The 26,713-nt window shown below is 53.6% G+C and overlaps 1 protein-coding gene across 18 annotated transcripts in view; it reads left to right on the top strand.

Moving 5' to 3' along the window:
- Window positions 1-26,713, top strand: part of PTK2 (protein tyrosine kinase 2) — a 116,458-nt gene that overhangs the window by 80,922 nt on the left and 8,823 nt on the right. For 14 of the 18 annotated variants that reach the window (XR_009449614.1, XM_059672387.1, XM_059672377.1 and 11 more), the window contains 4 exons: window positions 13,865-13,976; window positions 17,115-17,201; window positions 19,328-19,465; window positions 20,253-20,384. Coding sequence is in view for 15 of the 18 variants with exons in the window: in XM_059672387.1 (XP_059528370.1) it covers window positions 13,865-13,976; window positions 17,115-17,201; window positions 19,328-19,465; window positions 20,253-20,384 (469 nt within the window). In the remaining 3 variants the exon portion in view is untranslated. Of the gene's footprint in view, window positions 1-13,864; window positions 13,977-17,114; window positions 17,202-19,327; window positions 19,466-20,252; window positions 20,385-22,455; window positions 22,768-26,713 lie in introns of those variants that run through there. The other 4 variants (XM_059672391.1, XM_059672385.1, XR_009449616.1 and 1 more) reach the window with 4 other exon arrangements.

Genomic DNA, 26,713 nt, shown 5'->3' with positions numbered 1-26,713 from the left:
AGCCACTCCTTTGGCACCTTTCCAGAACTCCTGTCATCACATTAAAAAGTCCATTTAGAGGCTCCGGCTTTGTGCCAGGCACTGCTCGACCCAAACCCTCAGTAGCTCCCAGCCCCCGAGAGGCACACTCAGGGACTTCCTGTGTGCTGAGCCCTTAGCCCTCTGCACAGAGGTGGCCCTGCCCAGGCCTGGGCGTTCCTCATTGGCTTGTTTGTGTCTCCAGCCAGGCTCAGGCTCTGGATGGGCCGCACCGGGTCTTACTCATTTCTGTGCCCTGGAGCTAGGACCAGGCACCCATTACGTGCTCAATAAACAGTTGCCTAATTGAATTGAATTAAGTCTAGATTAAGACTTAATACTTTAATAAATAAGATGCTTTAATATTATACATATGCTCGGGGAGCTTAATTTTATAACCAACCAGTGCCATGGTTTATTGTGAGCTGTGTCACCGTTTCATATTTGGGGTGCTTCCTTGAGGTTATGTGAGATTTTTAAAAATTTGCTGTCATTTAGTCTTTTTTTGTAAAAACTAGTCAATGTCAGGGTCCAGAAGGCCTGAGCTCATCCAGCCCAACCTTCACCAGTGCTTGAACCCTCCCTAAACTGTCTATAGCAGCGGTTCTCAACCTGTGGGTCGCGACCCCTTTGGAGGTCCAACGACCCTTTCTCAGGGGTCGCCTAAGACTATCTGAAAACATATATAATTACATATTGTTTTTGTGATGAGTCACTATGCTTTAATTATGTTCAATTTGTCACAATGAAATTGGGGGTCACCACAACATGAGGAGCTGTATTAAAGGGTCGTGGCATTAGGAAGGTTGAGAACCACTGGTCTATAGCCTCACCTCCTCTCAGGCACTCAGCCTGCTGGACAAGTTTCCTGAAAGGGGAATTCAGGCCCCTGGGGAGACAGGGAAGGGCATCCAGGCAGCAGCTGTTGGCTGAGTGCCTGCCTCTCTGAGCTGGGCTGTGGAGGCAGGCCTGCCCCCAGGGTAAGGTCCCTGGAGGAGACAGGAGTTGGCGGTCTCTGCCCTGCACCGCCCGCCCCAGGGCGCACAGCCACTCGCTCTGCATCTCACTACGTGGAGGCCTTCAGCACCCTAGGCGCCTGCTCCAGGCCGGAGTCGAGCTTCCTCATTTCCTGTGACCAGTGCACAGTGCACGCTCTCACCGTTGGTGCTGGTTTGAATGTGATTCCTGTTTTGCTCCTGAACTTGTTGGTTCCTCCTTGATCTTTCCCCACAACTCACAGGTTCTGCCCTTGCAGTGTCTGCCCTCCGGCCCCAGTTCCATCTGCCTGCCTCCCTGACATCTTGGCTCTTGACCTTGCGTCCCTGCCCTCGCTCTGCACAGTGATGGGTTTCTACTCGGGCCTCTTCCTCTCCGTCCTCCTGGGCTCTGGAAAGCACTGCTGGGCTTTGCTTCTCCGCCCCACCCTCTCTGCCTCCCGGCTGTGCTGCCTGTTCTCACAGCCCCTCCACCTGCATTTGAAATGGCCGCTGGCCATCATTTTGTCCAGAGCAAAGCTGTGGCCTTCTCCTCTGGGCCCCTCACCTTCTGTTGTGATAGTGGGGCCTTTGTCTTCAAGTCCACCTGGGAGTCATGGGTAGCTCCTCGCCGCCCACCAGCTGACAGCCGGAGGCCTCCCTGTGGTGCCTCCAGCCCCGTCCTCCTGCCCAGGAGAGCTCCTTAGTCCACCTCCTGCAGCATCGCTGTGGGACAGTCCCTGACTCAAATGGTGCGGCCTTGACCTGCCAGTTCTTTCCGTCCTTTTCTCACACGGTGGCCAAGCTAACCCCGCCTTCTGGCCTGGACCACCTCCTCCCCCTGGTGACCCTGCCTGTCCCTCTGGGCTTCTCCTGTGCTGGCTCTTCTGTGACTTCCCAGCTGACTCCCCACGGCCCTCGGAGTCTTCCGGGCACTGTGCTTGTCCCGTCCCCCATGTTGCCACACTGGCTGCAGCTGCGTTCAGCCCCACAGGCACTGAGCCCCTCGTAGCTGAGCCTGGTGCTGGTCACGGGGCAAGATGACTAGAACACCTTTCCTGCCCTCGAGGAGCTCACAGTCTAGTATGTCTCATCCCCTACTAGACTGAAGCTCCTTGAGGACAGGGATCGTCATACTCACCTCGCGGTCGCCCGCACCTCCCGGCCGGGAGCCTAGGCAGGAGGGGGTCACACAGCCACTGAGCTCATTGCCCAGCGCACGCGAGGGCACACTGACGTTCATCTAGGGCTGTTCCTTGAGGCAGACTAGCCCAGAAACTACCCAGGGTGGGTTTTTAGAACTAAAGATAATTATTTTCTCTCTCTCTCTCTCTCTCTCTCTCTCTCTCTCACACACACACACACACACACACACACACACACACACACACGGTTCCTAGACTATAATTCATGGATATTTTCTTATGCACAATTAGCACAGGCCATTGAGAATTAATTTATTCTGAATTGTCCTGTATGAGTCAGAAATTAAATTTAACTTTGTAATTGGAAGTGTATAATATGGCTACCAAAAAGGCCAGTGGCATTTAACTATGATCTGCTAGCTTGCTTGGTCACTTACATGTAACAGTGTATCACAGGAATTAAATAGTCTCTTTTACTGAGCTTTAAAAAAGTTTTATTATATTCAAGATGCTTGCAAAGTAATATATTTGGAAAGTCCTTACCTCAGGGCAGTTAATAATGTTTCCCAAATCCCATCCTCCTCGTCCACCTTAAAAGAAAGTACTGCAGAGACTCAGCAGGGCACCCGGACGCCGCCCACCTCGGTCATCTGTGCGCCCCTTCCTCGGGTGAATCTGGTCGGGCAGGCTCAGGAAGTGCTCGGTCACACTGTCGTGGGTGGGTCTCTGTGACTCAGAGTCTGTCCTTACATCCTGGGTCTTACTCATGGGTGTGAACGCACCTGTACAGACTCCCTCCGGGGGGCCTGGCGGGTCCTCAGGGAAAGTTTCTCTCCACGTGTTCTCTGGTGTTTCTGTGCTGTGTGACTGACAGCTGATATGTGCACTACTTTTTCCTGAAAATGTTGTTTAATCGCTGATAAATTCAGTTAGTTTTTTAATAGATGCTATGCCAGGGAAACCACAGAAAACAGCTTCCGTATTTGCCCTGTGGGAGCGGACGTTCAGAGTCCTGTTCCCAGCTGCTCTGCCTGCCTGAGCGGCTCCTGCCGGCATCGTAGTGCCCGTGCCGCGTCCCTTAGGGAAACGTCCTAAGTTAAGGTGCTTCTTACTCCCTTTTTAGACAAGCTCCTTGTCTAAACGGGGGCAGTGAGCAAATAGGATTATCCACTTAAAGCTCTATACCGTAATTTTTATACTTTTTAACTTTTTATTGACATACAAAGATGTGAACATATAAACATGCCAAGAAGTAAACGGCTTATTAAATTTTCACAACCAGGCACACACACTCCTGTAACCAGCATCCAGAACAAGGCAAACGCTGCCAGGGCCCAGATCCGCCCCCCCAGCTGCCCTCCCAGTCGCGGTGCACCCCAGGCTCACGAACGTGGCGGGCTCCCCTGCCTGAGGTCATGTCAGTGGGCATTCTGTGCGGACTCTTCTGTTTCGTGGGTTGGCTCATGTGTCACTTGAGATGGTCCCTGTCGTCGGTGGCTGTGCTGCATGCGCGGGGCTGTGGTGTCCGTGGGTGGCTGGCACAGCTTACCCCTCCAGTGCTGGGGCAGGCTCGGGTCCCTTCCAGTTTGGGCTGTTGCGACTCTTGCAGTGTGAACGCGATAATGGGCGTCTCTCGGTGAGCGCTTGTTCAACAGTATCGGTCCCGTGTGTACCCAAGAGGCAGCCGTGTGCACAAGTCTAGTCAGTAGGTGCCGCCAGTTTCCAAAGGGGATGTGCCCACAAACTCACACACTCGTTCTCCAGCCCCAGTGTGTTAACCCGGGGCCGTCACTCCTGCTCCTGCACGCGGTGTCCGCCAGGACAGCCGGCCAGAGGAGCTGAGTGGTGAGCAGGCAAATTACCTGAGCGCTGCTATTCCAAAGACACTGGCCCGTGAAGCATCAGCCTGAAGGGGCCCGTGATTCTGAGTGGGTCTCCTGTCACTGAGCCTGGGAAGACCTTTTGAACCAGCACCGTGTCCACTGATACAAGTCTCCATCGCTCCCGTTAACGGACTAGTCATGAACTTCAAAACCGGTGTTTACTGAGCGCTCTGTGGGCCCGGCTTTGTGTGTGACCTTGACACGTGGTTTCCTCTTCGTCCTCACAGCCCTGGAGATGAGGCGGCGGCATCGTTCTCAGTGTGCTGAGGGGGTCAGGCAGCTGACCGCAGCCGGGGCTGAGTTCCAGGCAGGCCCGCCTGAGCCCAGGGCCCGAGGTGGCGGCTCTGCTCTGCGCCTTGGTTGAGACATGCCTAGAGGCTAAGTGCTCCGCCTCCTGACATGACTGGTGAGCACCTTGGTAACGTTGTTTGGTTAACAAGGAAAAAGAAGAGCCCGGCCGGCGGGGCTCAGGGGCTGAGCGTCACCCTGTGACCCAGGAGGTGACGGTTCGATTCCCGTCAGGGCACAGGCCCGGGTTGTGGGCTCCATCCCCAGTGGCGGGCGTGCGGGAGGCAGGCGATCAAGGATTCTCTGATTGTTGATGTTTCTATCTACTCCATTTCTCTTTGAAATCAATAAAAATATATTTTAAAAAATAAAATAATTTTTAAAAAGGAAAAGGAGGGAAGCATACTTTACAGGGATTCCCACAGGGGTTTTATGTTTGTTTGAGTGTCGAGCAAACAAAGACCCCAAAAAGTGTGGTAGCATTCCTGGCGTAGGCACGGAGGCCCCGCCCAAGGACCTCAAAGGGTGACGTGGTCTGTGTGCTGGTTTCAGAACATTTGTCCTCTTCCTGATCTTTGTGTCGCTGTCACAGCCCATGGCCTCTGGAATCCCAGAAGTGTGGGAGCGGTTCAGAAGTGTTGGGGAGGCCCAGTCTGTCTGCGGTGACTTGAGGCGAGGCGGCGGCAGCCATGTCAGCGTGTGGCCGTCTGTAGTTACCGGCTGTGGATGCCTCCTGTCTGCATGATACCAGGCTGTCTGCAGCTTGCGGGATGCAGGGGGTTGTTGTTGTAACTTAATATTGTCATGTCCCTTCTTTGCTTTATCGAGCAAAGCTGGCCTCAGTCAGGGCTGCAACCTGCCTGGGCTCGTGCAGTATTTTTCTTATTACATCTCAGTATCGTACCCAAGGGAAGGTACGCAGCATCTCAGGGCACAGCTATTTCAGCTCATCTGTGAGGCTGCCCGTTCAGGCCAGCTGCACCTTTCGGGTCAATGTTGTGTGTGTGTGTGTGTGTGTGTGTGTGTGTGTGTGTGTGTGTGTGTGCGCGCGCGCGCGCGCATTTGCGCGCGCGAGCACGCCTCCTACGTAAGCACAAGTTCAGAGAACACTTCCTGAGGGTGGAGGTGTGGAGAGTGCTGTACCTTGTGTTGTGAAGGCTAGAGTGTAAAAGGCTGTGTGGCCGTGGGCAAGTGACTGAGCCTCCCTGTAAGAGCAGCATCACAAATCCCACTACACCTGGTGTTCAGGGTCCAGTGAAATCACCTGCGCAGCTCCGCGGGCGCACAGCTGCTCTGGTGGCAGTAGTGACGACAGGGCTCTTTCTGAAGACCCAGAAGGGACCTGGGGACGTTGGAGTACAGGAAAGTGGACAGTAGCCATTTTGGAATTTGGTTATTTGAATTTGAAAGTGTTAGCTGTTACTACCCAGGTACCAAAATGCAAAGCATATCCTTTTGACATTTTATAGATGTCTTATGGAGACATGGATTTAAAAATTTTAATATGTGAACAGCATCTTGTACAAGTTCTCTTCTCTTTTTTTGATTCTTCATTTATCCTAAAAGGTGGACTCTGAATTAAAAGCTCTAGGTTTGGTTAATGACTCAAGGTTACTTATGCTTCCTTGCTGTGTGTTTTTTTAAGTGGTTTTGTGTTGGCTTCCAAAATTCCTTTCAGAGGTGGAGTTAAACGCGTCCTTCGTCATCATAACCGTGTTTCCTCCTCGCTGCTGTCCTGCGGGGGCTGGGTAGTCCACCGTGGCCTCAGTTCCCCACTGAGCCGGACGGAGGGTCTGATTTTGTTCTTGCTCCTTCGCCTTCCAGTCATAAAAGTAAATAGTAAATCTAAATTCAATAGGAATTTCATGTAAAATTTAAATTGTTTCCACTAAAAATCATGTCCTAGTTGTTTCTCATCTAGGGATGATTCTTTTTTTTTAATTTAAATTCTTTAGTGTTTAAAGTATTACATAAGTCTCCTTTTCCCCCCATTGACCACTCCCTGGCCACCCCCACCTGCCAGCGCATGCCCTCACCCCCCTCCCACCCCCATCTGTGTCCATTGGTTCTGCTCATGTGCATGCACACAAGACCTTTGGTTGACCTTTCCCCCCCTCCCCCCTACTTTCCCTCATAGTTGGACAGTCTGTTTGATGCTTCTATGACTCTGGTTCTATTTTTGTTCATCAGTTTATGTTCATTATATTCCACAAATGAGTGAGATCATGTGATATTTATCTTTCTCTGACTGACTTATTTTGCTTAGCATAATGCTCTCCAGCTCCATCCATGCTGTTGTAAATGCTAAAAATTCCTTCTTTTTTGTAGCAGTGTAGTAGTATTCCATTGTGTAGATGTACCACAGTTTTCTAATCCACTCATCTGCTGATGGGCACTTAGACTGTTTCCAAATCTTAGCTATGGTGAATTGTGCTGCTATGAACATAGGGGTGCAAATATCCTTTCTGATTGGTGTTTCTGTTTTCTTGGGATATATTCCTAGAAGTGGGTTTACTGGGTCAAATGGAAGTTCCATTTTTAACTTTTTGAGGAAACTCCATACTGTTCTCCACAGTGGCTGCACCAGTCTGCATTCCCACCAGCGGTGAACGAGGGTTCCTTTTTCTCCGCATCCTCGCCAGCGCTTGTCGTTTGTTGATGATAGCCATTCTGACAGGTGTGAGGTGGTACCTCAGTGTTTTGATTTGCATCTCGGATGATTAGTGACTTTGAGCATGTTTTCATATGGCTCTTGGTCTTCTTTTGAAAAGTGTCTATTTGGGTCCTTTGCCCATTTTTTATTGGATTGTTTATCTTCTTTTTGTTAAGTTGTATGAGTTCCCTATCAGTTTTGGAGATTAAATCCTTATCAGATATGACATTGGCAAGTGTGTTTTCCCACGCAGTGGGCTTTCTTGCTTTGTTGATGTTTCTTTCGCTGTGCGGGAGCTTTTCATTTTGATGTGGTCCCATTTGTTTATTTTCTCTCTAAGGACGATTCTTCCCCGGGCTGGTTCAGCCACACTGGTGCTCCGCGCTGTGCGAGTGTCTCATAGGCACTCCGCCACGACGTGGTGCTGTGTGAAGTCCGCACATTCCTATGAGACTAACCAGTTCACTGCCACGCATCCAAAACGGAAACCATCCCCACGCGCCACCATATTTTTAATTTAAAAAATCAATTTGCAATGAATATTATAAAAATAATGTTCTGGAATATCTTCAGCTGAAAATTCTCACGAAAAATGATTTTAAAATTGGTCAGGTCTGCCACTTAGGGAAAACATTTTTTTTTTTTTTTAATAGAAGCACATGGCGTGTGGGGAAGGTCCGCCGCTTGTGTCTACAGACGCTTATGGCGTCCAGTGGGTTAAACGTGCGTTTCATAAAACATGGTCCTTTGTCCCTGTGTGGCTTCACGGGTCCGTCCACAGGCATCGCCGTGTCTGAGTTACTGTTGTCCGTTGAACTTAGCAGACCGTGCGTTTCATAAAACATGGTCCTTTGTCCCTGTGTGGCTTCACGGGTCCGTCCACAGGCATCGCTGTGTCTGAGTTACTGTTGCCCGTTGAACTTAGCAGACCCGAGGCTTAGAAAAGCCCTGTGACTTGCCCTGGCTTGTGCAGCTAGCAAAGCGTGGACCCAAGATCCGGCCCCTTTCTCCTGCCCCGAGACCCCAGGGTGCCCTCCCTTCTGGGTCTGCGTGCTCTGTTCACTCCCCCTCCCGTGTCTCCCTGGTAGAGAGACCTCTGACCAGGTGAAGTTTACATTCCAGCTATGGCCTGTATTTTTACTGTTACAATCTGCACGCGCCCTCAGAACCCACAGTGAAATCCTCAGACTATCCCCATAGCTACTGTCATTCCTTCCCTTCCTGTTTGTTACCACTTTCATTCTCTCTCTTCACTCCATTTTGTCTCCAAGTTGTGATCCTTGGAGACATCAGGGAAGAGTGAGCAGACGTGAATGTCTCCCTTCCTCTCTCGACAGTGGAGGATCGGTGGTCTAGGTCAGTGGTCGGCAAACTGCGGCTCGCGAGCCACATGCGGCTCTTTGGCCCCTTGAGTGTGGCTCTTCCACAAAATACCGACTTCTGCACATGGGCTACGAAGTTTCAATCGCACTGTACGTGCGCACCTGCACGTGGTATTTTGTGGAAGAGCCACACTCAAGGGGCCAAAGAGCTGCATGTGGCTCGCGAGCCGCAGTTTGCCGACCACTGATCTAGGTGGTCCCTGCCCCCTTCCGTGTGCAGAGGGACAGGGAGGTGTGCTTGGGGGTGGGAGGCAGGCGAAACATTGGCTCCGCATCGCTTACAAACCACATGCACCTGCACCTGGAGGGGAGGAGCAGGAGCCTTGGCTCAGAGGAGTGAAACCAGCAGCTGATCGCCGCCACCTTTCTCGCAACCCACGTTTGCATTGTCTTCTTAGGGTGACCCAGGGCTGACCACAGCATGTGTCACTCTCAGGCTACTGCGTTAGTCATCGCACGGTACGATGTGGCAGCCTGCCCCGCCTCAGCCCTTCCCACTCCAGCGGCCCTGTATGTTGCATTCATGTGTGTTAGTAACCTCACAAAGTAAGATTGTATATTGTGTGTCTTAAATAGTCTTTTTAAGGAAAAATACTTTATATTAAGTCCAAACGGTGCTCTGCACTCTTTCCAGAAGACCTTGGTTAGTTGGCTGGTTGGTTGGTTTTAGCAGGTAGTTAACTGAGCTGGTCCCAAATGGCAGACTCTCCCATGGTGTGGGCAGCGTCACATTTGATTCTGTTCTCAGCCTTCGCTGGGCTTCTGGGAACCTGCCTTCTATGTGGGAGACTCTGAGGTCAGCTAGAGATTTGGGGCAGAATTATACTCAGAATTCGAGGAACCCTCTGCCTGGCTCTCTTCTTACTGGGATTTCCCCCCTCACTTTCCACCTCCTGTGGTGACTCAGGCTCTGGTTCTTCAGACCAGCAAGATTGGGCCTGCTTCTGGCTAAAGGCCTTTGAAACGTGGGCCCCGCCCCGTGCCATTGCCTACCTCTGTGTCAGCTCCCCAGACTGGCCGCCTGGGTGGCTCTCCTGCTCCCCCAGCCACTTCTTATGTCCATTGTCCCTGCCTGCAAGAGGGTGTGGTCACATAGGAGCTACTCGAACTTGGCAGATACAAAGAGGTCACCATCTCAAAGGAAGATTTTAGTAGAAATGACTTCTTTAATAATTTTGAGATGGGTAACACAATTAAACAGAAGTACATTATTTCCTACAGTCTTCGCTACCTAATACGCAGAGAGACAGTGGTTTTAGTGATTCCGTGAAAAGAGATGCCCAGCCTGCCTGGCCTGTTTGTAAGGAAAGAGGCGCCGAGGCCGAGGCCGCCACCCTGGCCGGGGCATTTACCCCCAGGTCAGCCCATTGCAAACATGCCGTCCCGGCTCAGGCTGCCTCCAGCCTTGCTCTCTGCACAGACCCGGCTGCTGCTGCTGTGTTAGAAGGTCAGCTCCATTCCTCTGTGGTGAGGCAGTGCTGGTAATTAGAAGAGATCATGTTTCAAACTGATATTCCCATGAACTTGCCAAAGCAAGCCATTCCCTCTTGGCTTTTTCTTCCCATTTTTGCTGCTGTTTCTCTGGACATTTTCAGATTAGCCTGAGTAGCTGTGGATCCAGCCTGATTCCTGTGTCCACAACAAATGTGATGTCACCATAAAATGATGTTGAGGTGACCAAAGTCGAGCCTTCTACAAAAAAAGTTATTCAAGCAAATAACTTTTTAAAAGAAGAAATGCTGTAGGGTTTTTTTGTTTCAAAGAAGAGTAGTATTCTCGGGAAAAAGGCTACAGAAGTGAAATAGATAAAAGCCCGTTGTCCCCTAGTAGCCTGTAAGGCAGGCGAGAGAGAGAACAAGTAACTCACGCTCACTTAGGAGCGTGACTGTTTTCCTCCCACGCTTTGTCTCTCCGTCCGCCCGCCCGCCCGAGCGATGGAGAGGGCAGACCGAGTTCTCCTTTGTCAATGAGGAGACAGGTAGAAACGGCCAGGCTGGGTGTGGTCACCGCCTCAGCAAGAGGCAGCGCCTCACTGGGCCCTGTGTCCTGGCCAGCCTGACCGCTGCCAGCCGCTGTGAACCGTCAGAGCGGGGGATCTGTGTCCGTGTCAGTCCTGGAAACGAGGAACCTATTAGACCACTTTCTTGCTCTCCATGAAAATGCCTTCGAAGTGAAGTCATGTTTTGTTGCTCCAGAACGGAAATTTAATAAGCCCTCCCCGTGCCAGCTCGCCGAGGCCCCGAGACCAGGCCTCCCCGGGAGGGAGTGTGCAGACGGAGACTGCTCAGCGCGCCCTCAGCCAGGGCGGCCCTGTCCCTGCCCGGGGGTCTTCGATGACTTCTGTCCGCCCGGGGAAGTGAGAATAAAACTGACGCGGAATAAGCCCTCCCTCTCCTCTCCTCCCCTCCCCTCCCCTCCCCTCCCCTCCCCTCCCCTCCCCTCCCCTCCCCTCCCCTCCCCTCCTCACGCGGGGGGACCTGTGGATAAGCAGACACAGTTGCCGGGTGTTCTGATGGTTGAGTGAGTCTTGGCTTTTATTGTTTCATCTGCTTGCAAGTTTGAGACTGAGAGCCACATCCCAGGAAAGGAGTGAGGGCTCCGTGCCAGTTCCCAGTCGGCAGCTCCGAGCTCCCAGTGGAATGTCTTGCTACTAAAAATACTGTCATTTGGGAAAATATGTTTAACTCTGACCTCTTGACATTCTAGCTTTTGCTCGGGGTCTTCGGCAGCAGCTGTGCAGGGTTCAGAATCGTCTCCCCATGCCCCCGAGCCCCCTGGTGGAAGCGTCTTCCACTGGGAAAACAGGCGTCCTGTGAGTTACTTATATTCCCGACCACTGCGAGCAACAAAGTACAGTTTCTCAGGAGCGTCTCGTGTTGTTTTGGTGTGAGAATGGAGTGCTGAGGTTGGGGGAACTGGCTCCCAGCTGTCACTGCGTTCTTGGGGGCGAGGCTGGCCTGTTCAGTGGAGGGGACATCGAAGTGACTGTCGTGCAGCTGCCACACAGTCCATGAGAGTGACGACCGCGGGGAGCCCACCACTGGACTCACAGGCCGCGCAGGGCTGGGGGCGGGGTGAGGAAGGGCTGACAGCGGGGTCAGACCGGATGTTCAGGAGCCGGAGAGCCGGGGAAGCGAGGTGGTGGAGACTCCAGTGGACGGAGCTGGGGAGGGTCTGTGGTCGGGACCTCTCGTAAGCGCCGTGGTTTTTGTGGGCACAGTGACTCCATTTCACCAAACAACCCGCGTGCCATAAATTTTCCCCATGGGGCCTATTTAAAATGGAGGCCCCCTTCCTTAAAGAGCATGTCACATGTGGTCATACCATAGTTTGCTTGGGTTTTCCTTATTTGAAAAAAGGATTTTTTTTAACTTGTTTTTTTTCTTGGTTTTTGTGGACTTTTCGGTTGTCTTAAGCTGTAGTTTCTGGACATCCTGATCCCAGGGGTCCGTTATTTATTTTGAGGGTCAGGTGATTGAGAGAAGGTGGCTCCTTTGGGGCCCGTGTCTCAGGCTGGATCCCTGCTCTGACCCTCTGGCCACCAAGTGCACAGGGAGCTGGGTGCCGGGATCTGTGGTGATCCGGGCATGTGAGGGCGGGATCGGCCTAGCCTAGTGGGAGCGAAAGTCAAGCAGACAGTCCCATCTACAGAGCATCTCCCCAAGGGTGACGTCGCCGGGGCCCAGCTGCCTGTCGGCGCGCGCCTCCCAGCCTCGAGGGTGACGCTGCATTCTTAAGCATTGAAGCTGTGTGTCTCCTCGGCCATGATGACCGAGCTGGAGCAAGAAGAAACCAGACCCTGTTTGAAGAGGGTGGATCTTTCCCCGGAAACAGGAAGCAGTCCCCTTTTTTAAAACTCTCCGTCGCGGGGACAGTTTGCTGACCCGGGCGCGCTGGGAGCTGGGCCGGGTGAGCAGCAGCTGCTTGTCAGGCAGGACTGTCTGTCTGAAGCAGCGAGCACATTCCCACATGAGAACGGAGCGTTGCAGTGACCTCACTCCATGAGTAATTCTGGGCGCGGACTCCCTGCATCCACCAGGCGGCTGCATTCCTAGAGCTCAGCCTTGCAGGCCTGGAGGAGAGCCGATTGCCACAGTGGGGACGAAAGAGTCCCAGACCTGCCGCCCGCTGAGCCCGGGGGCCCGAGTGCATGGGCAGGGGGCAGAGGCTGGCTTGGCGGCCTTCTGGGTAGCTTCTGGATGGCAGAGAGCAGGGCAGGACGCCGCCCAGCCGGCACAGAGGAGTGTGGGATGCAGCGAGGCCCTGAGTAGTCGAGCGGTGGTAAGTAGGTGCTGCTGTTGTAGGCGGGGGCCCGGCACCCGGCGTCTGACTGGTGGGGTCAGCAACCTCAGAACTTGGGTTCTGGCTGGGAAGGAATTCAGACAAGACCCAAACCACAGAGAGCATGTCCTGGGTAAACCGCAGGGAGAAGTCATGCCCAGAAGAAATGGTCAGCAGACAGGCTGTGGAGGGGCCTTGGAGCGGGGGCCGAGGAAGCTCAGGGACCTGCCTGGGTGGAGGGAAGGGGAGGCAGGCTGGGCGCCCAGGAGGGAGAGGCCTGGGCCCTCCATCCTCAGGGCTCTCAGGGCGGAGGTTGTGGGCAGCTCCCGGGAAGGCCCAGTAGAAGAGTTAGCAGCGTCCAGGTGTGTCCTCCCCGGCTGTGCTCTCCACTGAGTGACTGGCCGGGACCGGGCAGGGTCACTGTCCAGGGCAGCTGGCCCTGACGTCAGCGTGGCCGGGTTTGCTGCTGGTCTGGGCCTGGGGCTGAAACAACTGCTGCAAACACACGGAGATGTTACCTCACGGGAGGGAAAGTCAGGGGTCCAACCCTCATGACCAGCGATTTGCTAGGGGAGGAAGGTCCCACCCAGCAATTGACTGTCCCTTGCTAGGCCACCCAGGCTTTCCATCCTGGTGACCTATACTCGCCCATCCTCCTCGCTCTGCTCACGTCCGTCTAACTGCCTACATCACTGCTATCCACAACCCTCAGCTTAGAGCAGCTGGTATTCCAGAAGTACTGCAAATACTGTCGCTGTTTCCGTATTTTCCTGAGGGGAGCATACTGAATAGCTGAAAGCGAGTAGGAAACAGCAGTATACGGAGGTGATGGCCAGATGGCTGAGCTGCCCCATAACATGCCGGCTCCTGCGTGACCGGATTCCCACGAGGAGTCTGTCCTGGGGCGTGTCTGTGTGGGTGAGGTGCCGGGTGCTCGGGGTAATCCTGCTCTGCTCCACACACATGTAGGCACACACATCCATCCCGCCTGGGCACGTCTTTGATTTCCCACACTTCGCCGTGTCTTCCCAGCTGTCCTCTGACCTATGGCTGGGCTGCAACTGGGCTTGCAGTTTGGGCTCAGCTATTTTTGAGTCATTTTGTGAAGAGTCAGAAACCTGATCCTCTTTCCCACTCTTGATTGCCATCTACTGTGAGCCCGCGTGCTGCGAGACAGTTGGGTGGGGCTGGTGTGTGCTGGCTGCCCGCGGCTCCCTTAACCCCTGTGTTGTCTCTGCAGCACAATCCTGGAGGAGGAGAAGGCTCAGCACGAGGAGCGCGTGAGGATGGAGTCCAGGCGACAGGTCACCGTGTCCTGGGACTCCGGAGGGTCCGACGAAGCTCCGCCCAAGGTAGCAGCGGCCCCCACCCAACTCGCACTCCCCCCCCCACATCTTCTCCCCAGGGGGCGGGGGCAGCTGTCGGAGAGGAAGCCATACCTACGGGAGGTTCTGGGAGGTTCTGGGAGTGACCCGTTCACTCCAGCAGTGGTTTCCTGTCTGCTCCTCCGTGCGCTCAGGTTGGACTCATTTGCTGTGATTTAAAATGCTCTTTCTGATCTCCCGCCCTCCCCTCCCCCCTCCCCTCCCCTCCCCCCCTCCCCCCTCCCCCAGCCACAGACTGAGCAGCCTCCCTGGGGAGGCTTTTCCTTTGTTGGCGGCAGGGAACATCCAGAATTCCCTGCTCCCATCAGGTCACGGTAAAGCAGGAGAGGCACTAACCCCAGGCCCTGAGAGCTTTCCGATTCAGCAGGAGTCAGTCCCACCCGCCTGCTCCTTTGGGTTGTGTTGGGTCAGAGCCTCTTTCTGGCTCGAGGCTGCTGGCTGGGGTGTTGGTGAGGGAACTCACGCATCATCCTCGGGCCTCGCCTGCCCACTCCCCTCACACCTGGGCTCTGGTGCTCTGCCGCCCCCTCCCTTGGCCTGCTGAGCTGAGCTGGGGGTGCCCCTTTGGCTCTGCCAGGCTGTATTTTCACACACTGGCTCAGTCGCCATGAACAATCCAGTCCAGACCATCCTCTGAAAGTAAATGGACAGTAGGCTTTTCTGCAATTAATAACCTGCAATTGGGTATTTCATTGGCTAAAATATAGTAAGAAACTGTGACATTCTTTATCTCATTCTCTTTTTGAAAATGTTTCGAAATCTGTGAACACGAAGTGCTGTTTGGATGCCACCCCGGCTTTTACCGTCTGCCCGAGAGCGTCTCTTTCCATGGCGGTGCCTCCAGTTGTGCAGCAGTGAGCACTGCCGCCCATTTCACGACGTCTGGGGACTGGCACCGTTTCCCAGACTTTCAGGGGGGAGGGTTCCACAGTGCACTCTACTCAGCAAATGGAACCCGAGGCAGGCAGGAGGGCCGCAGCGCCTGTCTGATGGATGTCACTGTGAGCGACTTAGTGTTGGAGCCAGGACCTTTCTCTGTCTCTCCTAGTTTAACCACAAAAAATCCCTCATTGCCCCCAGAACAGCTGTGCGCCCCACTTCCCAGCCTCTGAGGCCCCCAAGTTGTCTACAGTGTGCCTGTCTTACCTCGGGACAGCTGCCAGAGGCCAGGGCTGGGGTGGAAGGTCTCCCGGCTCACAGCGGGCTCTCCGCAGGGGCAGGCTCCCTCCTGTGCCAGCCTCGCTGTGCTCCCTGTGGCCAGGCATTCACACTTTAGCCCCACAGATGGGCGCCAAGTAATGCACCCCACACCCCCAAACTCACAGAGTTCCAGGCCTCTCCCACCTGCCATGGCCTGTATCTCACGCTGGGGGGTGTGGAATGTGCTCATTCGGCCGAGTTCCGGAGGTTGTGCTGCCGGCTCGTGGGTGCAGGAGGCAGGGCTGCTTCCTTCTGTTGCCGAGTAGAGAGACCAGCTCTGCTTCCGTTTTTAAACACCCCACTGTTTTGGAGGTGCTTCCAGGTGCCTGTTTTAGGTTCTTCCCTGCCATCAGAGAGGGTTCTGCCTTTCACACAGGCCTCCGCCAACCGCCCCCCCGCCCCATTTCATTCATGAGCGTTTGAATGGGACAAACTGCAATGTCCGTGGCTGGTTTCACTGCCACAGACAGAGTTGAGGAGTCCAGTTACTGTGTGGCCCCCAAGGTCAGAGTATTTACTCCTGGCCCTTCAAGAGGAAGCTTGGCAAACCCTGGACAAGGTTGTCAGGGCCAGAGAATCACCGGCAGCTGTTTGCATGCGGCGCTGGGGGACTGGGCTGCTCCTGGAAGCCTGGGTTCCTGGAGAGCAGAGCTGGCAGGTGTGTCGTGCGGTTCAGGTTGTGCTCTTGGTAGACATTTTCTCAAAAAAGAAAGAAGCAAGACTGTCTCACCAAGGAAAACAACTGGTAACGTGTTTCCAGGGATAAATTTTGCATTTTCAACCAAAAATTTGAATCTTGAAAAATATCTGTGTCACCTTGATAGTTGTGCAGTTCTCAGCCTCTCTGCTGAGCTCAGGGTGGCGCTCACAGTGTGCGGCGTTTTCAGGTTGTGTGATGGCGTGTGGACACTAGGGAGAGCCCGTAACTCAGTTCTCCGGCGTTTCCCAGTGATGAACGTGAGCGGTGCGTTCACAGCCGAGAGACGGCAGTGGCCGTGATGTCACAGCTGGCGGCGCACTTTCCAGTTCCGTGTGGCAAGTCGCCTCCCACTGCTGAGTTTAGCTGTCGTACCAAAAAGCAGCAGCCACAGTTGTTCCAAGAAAGGACGAAAACGCCTGAAGTTCAGGTGTCTCACCAGCAGAGAGTTTAGAGCGGGGAGTGGCTTCAGGGTTGCTCGGCGCCACCCCCGCTTCATAGGTGAGGAAGTAGAGGCCAGTCCGCCGCTCCCAGGACGTGGCCGAGCAGGACGGGTGTCCAGCGTCACTTTCCCTGGAGGCCGAGTGGTGTGAGCGTCTTCTCACGTCTGTGCTCATGGCTGTCGCACAGCTTCCGGGTCCACTCAAGTCCTCTGCCCACTGTTGAATGGAATACTTGCCATTGTGTTGTGGGGTATGCCTCTCTCACCAAGTAGACGGTTTGCAAATATTTCCTCCCATTCTGTGGGTTGTCTTTTCACTTTTCTAATGCTGTCGTTTGCAACACAAAAGCTTTGAATTTTGATGAAATCTAGTTTATGTATTTATTTGTTTTGTTTTGTTGCTTGAGCTTGTGGTGTCGTAGCCAGAAAACTATTGCCTCCCCCACAGATGTGTCCTGTTTTCTGCTGGGAGTTTCACAGCTTTAGCTCCTCCATTTAGATCGTGGCCCATTTGAGTTTGTTTTTGTGTCTGTTGTGAGGAAGGGACAGCTTCATTTGCTCACGTGTGGATGCCCGTTGTCCCAGCATCATTTATTGAAGAGACTTTCTAACCCCACTGCGATGTCTTGGTACCTTTTATCATTCTTTCCAAGTAAACTCTTTTAGAGAAATACCTTCTTCTATCATTTTCAATAAAACAAGGGTTTATGATTTACCAAAGTGATCAAATACCCATTCATGTGATGCTCTGTTGGTTTGTTCACAGCCCAGCAGGCCTGGTTATCCTAGTCCGAGGTCCAGTGAAGGGTTTTATCCCAGCCCGCAGCACATGGTGCAGACCAACCATTACCAGGTACGCAGGCCTTACCGAGACAAGATCCGCTCTCTCTCCTTTGCACGGCTTCGGGGCGGGAAGGGTGGGTGTTTTTATCTGTGTACTTAGGAGTATGTCAAGGGGCACGTTGTCCTGACATTCGTGTGGACTGTGAGCACTCACCGCTCTGAAAGCAGGCGGGGCAAGTGTCCCATGGCCCACAGTTCCCGGGCCGGCCCCCTTCCTCCTGCTCCCATACAGCACAGGGCCCCGTAGGCATGCGCTCTGCAGAGCCAACTCAATGGGCAGTTCTCCTGGAAGCCAAGAATAAGATTCAAAAGTGCCTTAAAAGCCAGATGAGCCCTGGCTGGTGTGCTAAGTGGTTAGAGCATCGGCCCATGCACTGAAGGGTCGTGGGTTCAATTCCCGGTCAAGGGCACGTACCTGGGATGCAGGTCTATCAATCCCTGGCCTCAGTCGGGGAGTGGTGGGAGGCAAGCAGCTGATTTGTCTCTCTCACGTCTGTGTTTCTTTCTCCCCCTCCCTTCTCATCTCTCCCCCATTTCCCCTCCCATTCTCTCTAAAAATCAATGGAAAAATATCCTTGGGTGAGGATTAACAAAACAAACAAGAAATCCAGATGAGTTGCCACATGGGCGAGTGTGGAAGGAAGGGTGGGCTTGCAGACAAGTAACCTGCACAGAGAAGTGAACCCTTAAGAGAAGGGGCCAGAGCAGTCAGTCGTGGTTGGTTCGGATTTCAGAGGGAAGGTGTCAGCTTTTCTTAAGAGACAGGAAGCCAGGGCTCAGTGGGCACTGAGCAGGGGTCGGACCCAGCATTGTTTCAGGAGAACATGGCGGCTCTGAGAGAGGAGCACTCAGGTCCTGTGGCTGGGTCCTCGCCCGGTGACGGGCGCGCCGGCCCTGGCGCTTGCCGGCTGGGGCTCTGGTGCGTGTCTGTTAGTGGCGGGTGTCCCCTGAGGACAGCGACTCGCCTGGCCTTTCAGCGCGGCAGCAGGGTGTACAGTGGAGGCCAGTGAGGAGAGGACAGGAAGGAGCAGCCCTCCGCTCTGTGAGAGGGAGCAGCTGCAGGGCCTTCCCTGGCGGGCGGCAGGTCCCCTGGAGCCTGAAGTGCTCCTCTGGTCCGTCACATGCTGGTGTGGAGAGTGCCATAGGCCTCCCAAATCTCTGTTGTGACAATTCCTAAACGCTCCCTGGCAGTAAGATGTCCTTTCTGACCAACTATCGTGAGGGTATAAGCATTTTATGTTTAGCAGAATTTTTACTATTAAATATTGGCTTTAGTAAATGGAGAGAACTGTCTCTATGTCTCATTTGACAGTTTAATTCCATATTGTCGGGATGGAGATGGGTATCAGTCAATGCCTGGAGGCCTAACAGATACACAGAACCTCTGCTGAAGGCTGTGTGCCTATTGGCTGTTCTTTATCTCATTCAACATGTGACTGAGAACCCGGGCCAAGGTACCAGCCGCGTGAGCCGCGGGAACAAGTGCAGGGTCGTCTGTCCTCTCTGAGGGAGGGCGGGAGCAGATGAGGAAGCCTCTCATTTCCTCCTGCCTGACGCTCTTCTCCTGTCGGGCTCATGCATCTTCGTTAGAACTTGAAGATGGGCTCCCCACCACCAGCCCTTTTTCACCAGGGCACAGCCTTTTGGGGGCTTAGTCTGTTGGGTTGGGCAGGAAGGGGCTCCATGGCAGTGCCTGGCGCAGCCTGTGGGCGGCCTCGGACTGCTGCTCCCAGCTGTAGTCAGTGTAGGGTTCTGACTGCCGGGCGTGTTTGCGGCGTTGTCTGCTGCGGCCTCAGTGCAGACTCCCCGGGGCCACCTGCGTTCCTCCCCCTTCAGAACCGAAAGTTGGTGAGGATCTCTTCATCTTCACGAGTCAGTCTCCCTCCCCGCCCCCTGCTTCCCTCTTGCACTCTCTAAGGAACCTTGAGGTCACATCAGGTCCACTCCCGTCTCAGGTTCCACATTTATGTCCATCTGCAAAGTCCCTTGGCCCTGTAAGTGACCGCGAACTGGACGCGAGCAGCTGGGGCTGTCATTGGGCCCCACAGCATCCTCTAGTCTGTTATCCCCTCTCCCGTGGCCGCAGGCTCTGCAGAACTCGTGTGGGAACCTGACCCACCACTCACTCGCCCGCAGGTCTCTGGCTACCCTGGCCCCCACGGAATCCCAGCCCTGGCGGGCAGCATGTACCCGGGGCAGGCATCCCTCTTGGACCAGACAGACTCGTGGAATCACAGGCCCCAGGAGATGTGCGTGTGGCCGCCCAGCGTGGAGGTAAGCTGGTGCTCTCAGGCGTCCGTTCGCTCACGGACGAAGCTTTGCCCGGGGCCCCTTCTCCTCCTGAATCCTGGGGTGTCGTGTTGGTGACCCACTTCTCAGGCCGGGACGCTCCTTTTCCTCGCTGCTTTCTGGTGCTGTGAATCCTCCTCATTAACGAGAGGAGAGATGCCACCAGCATTAGCCCGTTGGTTTGGAAGGCAGACCCTAGAGCAGTGGTTCTCAACCTTCTGGCCCTTTAAATGCAGTTCCTCATGTTGGGACCCAACCATAAAATCATTTCCGTTGCTACTTCATCACTGTAATGTTGCTACTGTCATGAATCGTCATGTAAATATCTGATATGCAGGATGGTCTTAGGCGACCCCTGTGAAAGGGTCGTTCGACCGCCAAAGCGGTCGCGACCCACAGGTTGAGAACCGCTGCCCTAGACTGACTGGAATAGGCGTGGAGCCGAGGCAGAAGCAAGCAGACGGAGCCATCAGTGCTGTGGCCTCTGCCTGGGGCCCTGCTCCCTCCCAGACCGTTTGTGCTGTCCCCTAGGACTGGGCACACCTGGCACAGATGCTCACTCACCCCTCACAGTGTCTCCCTGCCTGTGCGCTGAGTGTAGCGATGGTACCTTCTAAAGACGCTTGGCACGCGGCCACTCGCAGCCTCCAGGAACGTCGCCCCACAAGCAGCGTGAGCCAGTGTCTCCACACCCGGCTTCCTCGTGGGAAAGGCAGGGAAGGAGTAAGAGCTTCCCAGGGAGACCTGAGAGCACTGCCGTTTCTGCCCTCAGGACCCGGCGGCGCTGGACCTGCGCGGGATCGGACAGGTGTTGCCCACACACCTGATGGAGGAGCGGCTGATCCGGCAGCAGCAGGAGATGGAGGAGGACCAGCGCTGGCTGGAGAAGGAGGAGAGGTTCCTGGTAACTGCATTTCGGAAATGTCCTTCCACCCTTAGCCCTGCTGGGTCTGGGGCAAAGGCTCCTCTTTTCCAAAGCAGGAGAGCTGGCTTCCCCTCTGGTTCCTGAAGCTGGCAGTCGTGGGTGTTTGCTCTCCTGGAGTTGCTTTTCCAGTGTCCGTTTCTGAGGGTAACAGTGGCCTTGTGGGCTCAGAGGTGTGAGCATTTCTGTGGCTTCTGTGTTACCACCGAATTGACAGAAACAGCTCCCCGAGGTGTCAGCCTGCACACGGGCGGCCCGCCTGTCTACTTCCGTGATAACCTGCTGCCCGCCACGGACAACTGCCTGTCACTGAGAGACTGGTACCTCGTTCCCGTTGAACTTGTCGTTGTGTATTCCTGTGTGTGCATACGCAGTCGGTGGTTAGGAGTTTATCTTGGATTTTCCGGGATCTATCACCTGAATCTTGTGGCCGGTTTCCGTGGATTTTCCGAATGCACAGCTGTCGCTCTTTAAAGCGCTCTTCGTCTCACTCAATGTTTCTTAGACACGTTCCACGCCTCTCCTGGGGTGTCTCTTGCCAACTTTAGTATGAAGTAGCTCCTTGCTGGCTTTTCCTGCTTTTATTTTTAAAGATAGTGCCTCTAATAGTTTTCTCCATTAAGTATAATTTGGTATATTTGTGCCTGTACATTTTAAATATATTGAGGTGGTGGTGGTGTTTTTAAGAAAATGAGCCCTAGCTGGTTTGGCTCAGTGGATAGAACATCAGCCTACGGACTGAAGGGTCCCAGGTTCGATTCCAGTCAAGGGCACATGCCCGGGTTACAGTCTTGATCCCCAGTGTGGGGAGTGCAGGAGGCAGCCAATGAATTATTCCCTCTCATCATTGATGTTTCTCTCTCTCCCTCTTCCTTCTTCTCTGAAATCAATAAAAAAATATATATTTTAAAAAAGGAAAAGAAAACTTTAAAAGGTTTAACATGAGTTACCTGGAGGGTTTTGCCTGGGTTTATGCTCGTCCTGCATCCCAGAGATAAGTCCCTACTCCATCATAGGTGAGCCCTCTTCTCAGGCCTGGTTTATTTGTGTGGTGTTTCAATGGGATTTAGAATTGATGCTCATCAGTGAGAATAATTGGTTTCTTGTCATCGTTTATTGGCTTCAGGATCAGCACAGTGCTGGTTCCTAAGGTGAGTTGAGTGATTGCCACCCTACGGATTTGGGTCTTCGTTAGGTCCATGTTGTGGGTGGTGGGGCTGAGAGCAGCAGGCAGTCAAGGCAGGGCCGCCTCCAGTGACGGGACTGAGCGCGAGGAGACGGGAGCAGTAAGCATTCCTTCCGCCTGGGCATTTTAACTGGGATTCCTGCGGCATTGTCCCCGCCACAGCCACAGTGATGTTCCTAAAGTGCAAGTCTGATCCCGAGTCTCTGGTGTAAAATCTGCTGGAGCTTCCCCAGGATGACCTGCCAGCCTCCTTCTCGCCCCTCCTTTCTTTGTGCCCTCCTGGGTCAGCCTCCGATTGTGGCAGAGAGCACTGAGCACTGAGGGGAGGGACAGCCCCCAGGTCATTGGGGAGGCTGAGCAGCTAAAATGACAAGAGCGACAGCCCCAGAAGATCTGGGGAGGAACATTCCAGGGAGAGGGCACGCCAAGTGCAAGGACCCAAGGCGAGCTGGGAAGGAGCCAAGTACGTCTGAGGGTCGGAAAGACAACCATAGAGGCCAGAGTGCAGGAGTGAAGGGGGACAGACCACACGGGCCTCAGGCCATGCGGGGGGGGGCGGGGCGGCCAGGGCCTGGCGGTGGTGGGAAAACAGAGCATTTTGGCACTCAGAGGGTCCTTGCCATCCTGACTTTCCTTTCAGACAGCATTACGAGAAAGAACCTAGACTTCGGAGAATTAAAAATCCTTGTTACTAGGACCCTGCATTGTTTTCTCTCTTTATGCTTGAATTTCTTAGCCTGTGAAGTACTTGGCGCCCGCCATACGATGCGGGCAATGCTTTCCTCATAGAGGGATGAGGGTGACATGGAAGCAGTGGAGGGAGGAGCCCCCATTGATTTTCAAAGGGCTTTTCTCTCTCTTCCTCAGTTTGAGCTCCATAGCTGCCATGGGCTGCATTGATGAGAACCTAGACTCCTAGGTCATGTGTCACAGTTCCTGCTTTGACACAGCGTTCCTGCAGACAGTCCCAGAATGCCTTCCCCGCTCCTGACCCCAGGCTAAGGAAGAGGAGGAGTAAGAGTTTGGCCACACTCAAATGGTTTCTGCAGAGGAGCCCTGAGGGGATTGCTCACTCAGGAGCTGCAGAGCCTTTTATTGGATTGGTTGGCTGTTTTACGGAAACCTTCACTCTCTCTTGTTAGCAGGTAGCTAACAGCCTCTGGAGTGTGAGTGCCCTGTGTCCCCAGGACACAGAGCCTCAGAGTCGTCAGTGCCGCCTTTTAGGCGAGGCACTTTCCAGGGCAGGCTTGTCCTGCTGTCCACGAGGCGGGCCAGCCTCTGGTGTTGTCCGAGCTGTTGTGCGCCTGCTGCCCTGGCTAAGTAAAATAAAACCCACTCACTAAAAAGGGGAAATTTTCAAAAAGATATACAACATACAAGCCACACTTCTTTATTATGAACTTCAACAGGCCTAACACTATTCCAGATTGCTCTAGAAATTTCTAAAGATTCTTGTCTTCTGTTCTGTCTCCGCCTGGCCTGGTAACAGATCATTTCCGCCCCACCTTGGTCCTCAGACTGCTTGGGGAGCAGTGCTGCCCCCCAGTGACATCAATTATGCAGCCTGGACAAAGAGTCAGGTTTCTACTTGAAAACATTAACTCCTAAAGTTGCTTTCTCAGTCATAGTTACCAGATTTTTTCAAATAGACCTCACTTTCAGGACTCAACGCGATTGCGTGGTCATCTACATATATAAAAGGCTGATATGCTAAGTGTCCATTGACCATCCGACCGGTCGCTATGACCACCAGAGGGCAGATGGTCAACGCAGGAGCTGCCAAGATACACACTGGCCATTTACAAAGAAACGGCACCGCGGACCTGGTGCTGACAGAGCAACACTCGGCTTCCCCCCAAGTGGGACACAGGCTCCGCCACCACCCGGAGCGACAGCCCACCAAACCGCAGCTGATGCTGCTGAGACCCCATAGCACAAAATGCGGCCACAGCCCAGCCCAGCCCAGCCCAGAAACGGTTGCTGTGGGTGCCAGGTAACGATGTCATGTAGCAATGTAGCGACTAGCCTCCTTGGCGTTTCTTCAGCCCAGGAACACGACCTGCTTTACAGCCAGGTGCAAACATTTTACACTTTCACCAAATGTCTGTGAAGCGTTTTCCCGTGCCTCATCTCATTTGCTCCTCACAGAAGTCCTGGAGTAGGCAGACAGGAGACTCGGTGGAATCGAATTTTCTTTTCATTAGCCAGAAAACAGAGATTTAGAAAGTTTAGAAACTTGACCCAACTGAAAAGAAGTAAGAAATGGTGGGCCTTGAAAATGACTTCAGGTTTTCTCACTGCACAGAATATAGTCAAACACTGCTGCAGTTAAATATTTTACCCTTGGTTCTCCCTGTGTGATCTACAATAATAATCTGCTTTGTGTTGATATTTACTGCCGTGTTGCTGACAATTACCTGAAAGAGAAGTTGTGGTGCTTCACTGGGCTGGAAAAAGCTTAGCTACATCAGAAAGCAGGTCTAATTAAGCAAGCTTATTCTATATCTATAAAAGGCTAAGTTGACTCGTGCATGTGCGATACATATAAAGCTCTCGCTGGCACCAATCGCACGGGTGTATTTCCATCTGTCATTGTCGATCATGAATTTGGTTGACACTTCTATTTTAGCGAAAGGGTGAATAGTGATATTAAAATATTTCCTCTAATTAATTTCCTTCTAGTGTGCACAAATTTGTGCACCGGGACACTAGTTGTTAATAGTAGCTCCTGCCTTTCCTTGAGGACTGTGGTGTGCCAGGACCCCCGGATGTATGTGTCCGTTAGAACACGTTCTTGCAGTGGCAGCCTCTTGCCCCTGGTCACACAGCCGGGACCCGTGGCACCTGTGCGTGGTGGCAGGCCCACTCCCTTCTCCCATCCCAGCTCAGCTGGTGTCCTTTCCGAGCCAGCAGAATGCAGGGCTGTGAGAGAGCTCAGTCCCAGGCCGTTCCCAGCACTCTTCCCGGGTGGGCGTGCCTTACAGACAGAGCGCCTTTGTTCCTTATTTTTGTCACTACTCGCACAGGAGTTTTCTGATGTGATCCTGGGCTCAAGACAGAAGTCTAATTTTAAAGTGAGGACGGCTGCCTCCATAAAGCCTGCTTTGTGTCCTCAGGCAGGAAGTACATATTTGAGCTGTTTTTCCTCTCAGGGCCGACCCAGGACAGCCCGTCAGCAGACCGCACTGCTGCTCGTTCTGGCTCTGGCTCTGGGCCAGGCCACATCCCCCTATGCTTCTTCCTCACATCAGGTGCAGGTTTGAAGGCGAAGGAGTATAGTTCAAGGCGGCGGGACTTGGAGGGGAAAGTCTGAATTTGAAGTGTTTAGAGGGATAGTGATGGGGAGTCAAGACCGAAGTGGACCTGTGGGTGGCCGTGTTCCTAGGACCTCAAGAGAGCCTTGGCAATCACTGCTGCTGAGCAGAGGGAGTGCGCGTGCCCGCTCTCAGGAGCCTGTCGGTAGCAGCCCCTATGTGGTGCCAGGGACTGGAGGGAACCCACCTGCCCCTTGATGGTGAAATAAGCAAGATTCACACAGCAGGTGCTGTGCTGCCTCACGTGGGCAGCCAGGGGCCGTCTCGCAGATGGGCACCACCAGGTGCAGACACACGGGCGCACATGAGTCCGTACGTGAAGCTCAGCCACTCGTCCCTGTGGCCGGGCGGAGGCAAGTGTCCACTGGGCAGGGGCGGGCGGGAGCCTGCTGGGTTGTCCTGATCTGGGTGGTGTGTTAGGCAGGGACACATACATGAAAATGCACATTTGTACACTTTGTCATAAATGTTGTACCTAATAAAAAACAAAAGATGCGTGCACGATGGGGAAAATAACGAGATAGCCCAAACGTTAGGTCTGTACCTGTTGGTGTGTCAGCTGGAACTGCCTCCTTTATCGGACCGCTCCTGTCCTCAGGTCTGGAGTGTCCTGCGGGGGGAACGGGAGCAGGGAGAGCCATCTCTGCTCTCTGCGGCCGCTGCTCCAGGCGGGCCTGGCTCTGCTCAGGCGCTGTCGGCCCGCGGGAGCTCGGTCATGTCCACTCACTCACGGCGGACGCACGTGAAGACCTTCCTCTTACAACTGAAATCCCGACTCTGGGAAAGTACACCTTAGGGAACTATTAGGTATAAAGAAATAAAAACATGTCATTTCATGTGATTTACATGGGAAGAAAATTGGTAATTCTTGTAAGTACATGAAATACAGCTCCTTAGTCTGTCAGCAAACCATGAACTCAAGTTGCTCTCATCGCAGTAAAAAAGGAAATAAAATGCCTCCGGCAGGTAGAAGGTGCTCACTGATGCCTGTGACCTGAGTGAGCGCCGGCGGGGCCTGTCTGCCTGGGCACGTTTACTGAGCACCTGGCACGTGCGCATCGCTGTGCCAGGCACACGTGGGGTCCGTCCGTCTCACGGGTGAGGGTGGTTTGGGGGCGTCACGCAGGTGGCTCTTCCCCACCTGTTGTCCCGAGCCGCACCAGCTAATGGAGCCCAGCGGGGAGCCGCTGCCAGGGCCTCTGACCTCATGGGCCAAGCGTCCAGTGAGAGAAACAGGTGTTCTCTTCCAGAAAGGAGGGCGCACCCCAGCAGCGGAGCGTTTTGTTCATGGAGTTTGAGTGACAGCACAGGGGGACCTAGTGGGAGAGACTCAAGCACACCCAGCAGGTAGACTCACTGCTGGAAGCAGTTTGGCAACTTATCCCAGAACTTCCCAAATGTTGAAACCTCTGACTCAGTAATTCCATTCCTGGAACTCTGTCCCGGGAAGTGATCGGGGGTTTAGCTAGGTGTGTACACAGAGGCGTCCCCCACAGCCTGCTTCCACCACTGAACGTGAAAACGGCCCAAATGTTCCACTAACAGGAGAGGTGTTGGTTTATTTGACACCTGAAGTGGCGATAACTTAGTGATGTGCCGATATTAATTCAGTAAGGTTGGAATTCTGTGGTGTTGTTGCCCTTTTGTGCATTTAGAGCAGCGGTTCTCAACCCGTGGGTCGCGACCCCTCTGGCGGTCGAACGACCCTTTCACAGGGGTCGCCTAAGACCATCCTGCATATCAGATATTTACATGACGATTCATCACAGTAGCAACATGACAGTTATGAAGGAGCAACGAAAACAATTTTA

This window comes from Myotis daubentonii, chromosome 17 (genome assembly GCF_963259705.1).
Source record: "Myotis daubentonii chromosome 17, mMyoDau2.1, whole genome shotgun sequence".
NCBI lineage: Eukaryota > Metazoa > Chordata > Mammalia > Chiroptera > Vespertilionidae > Myotis > Myotis daubentonii.
The sequence above is the reverse complement of the archived record's forward strand: the minus strand, read 5'-3'. Positions and strand labels throughout refer to the sequence as shown.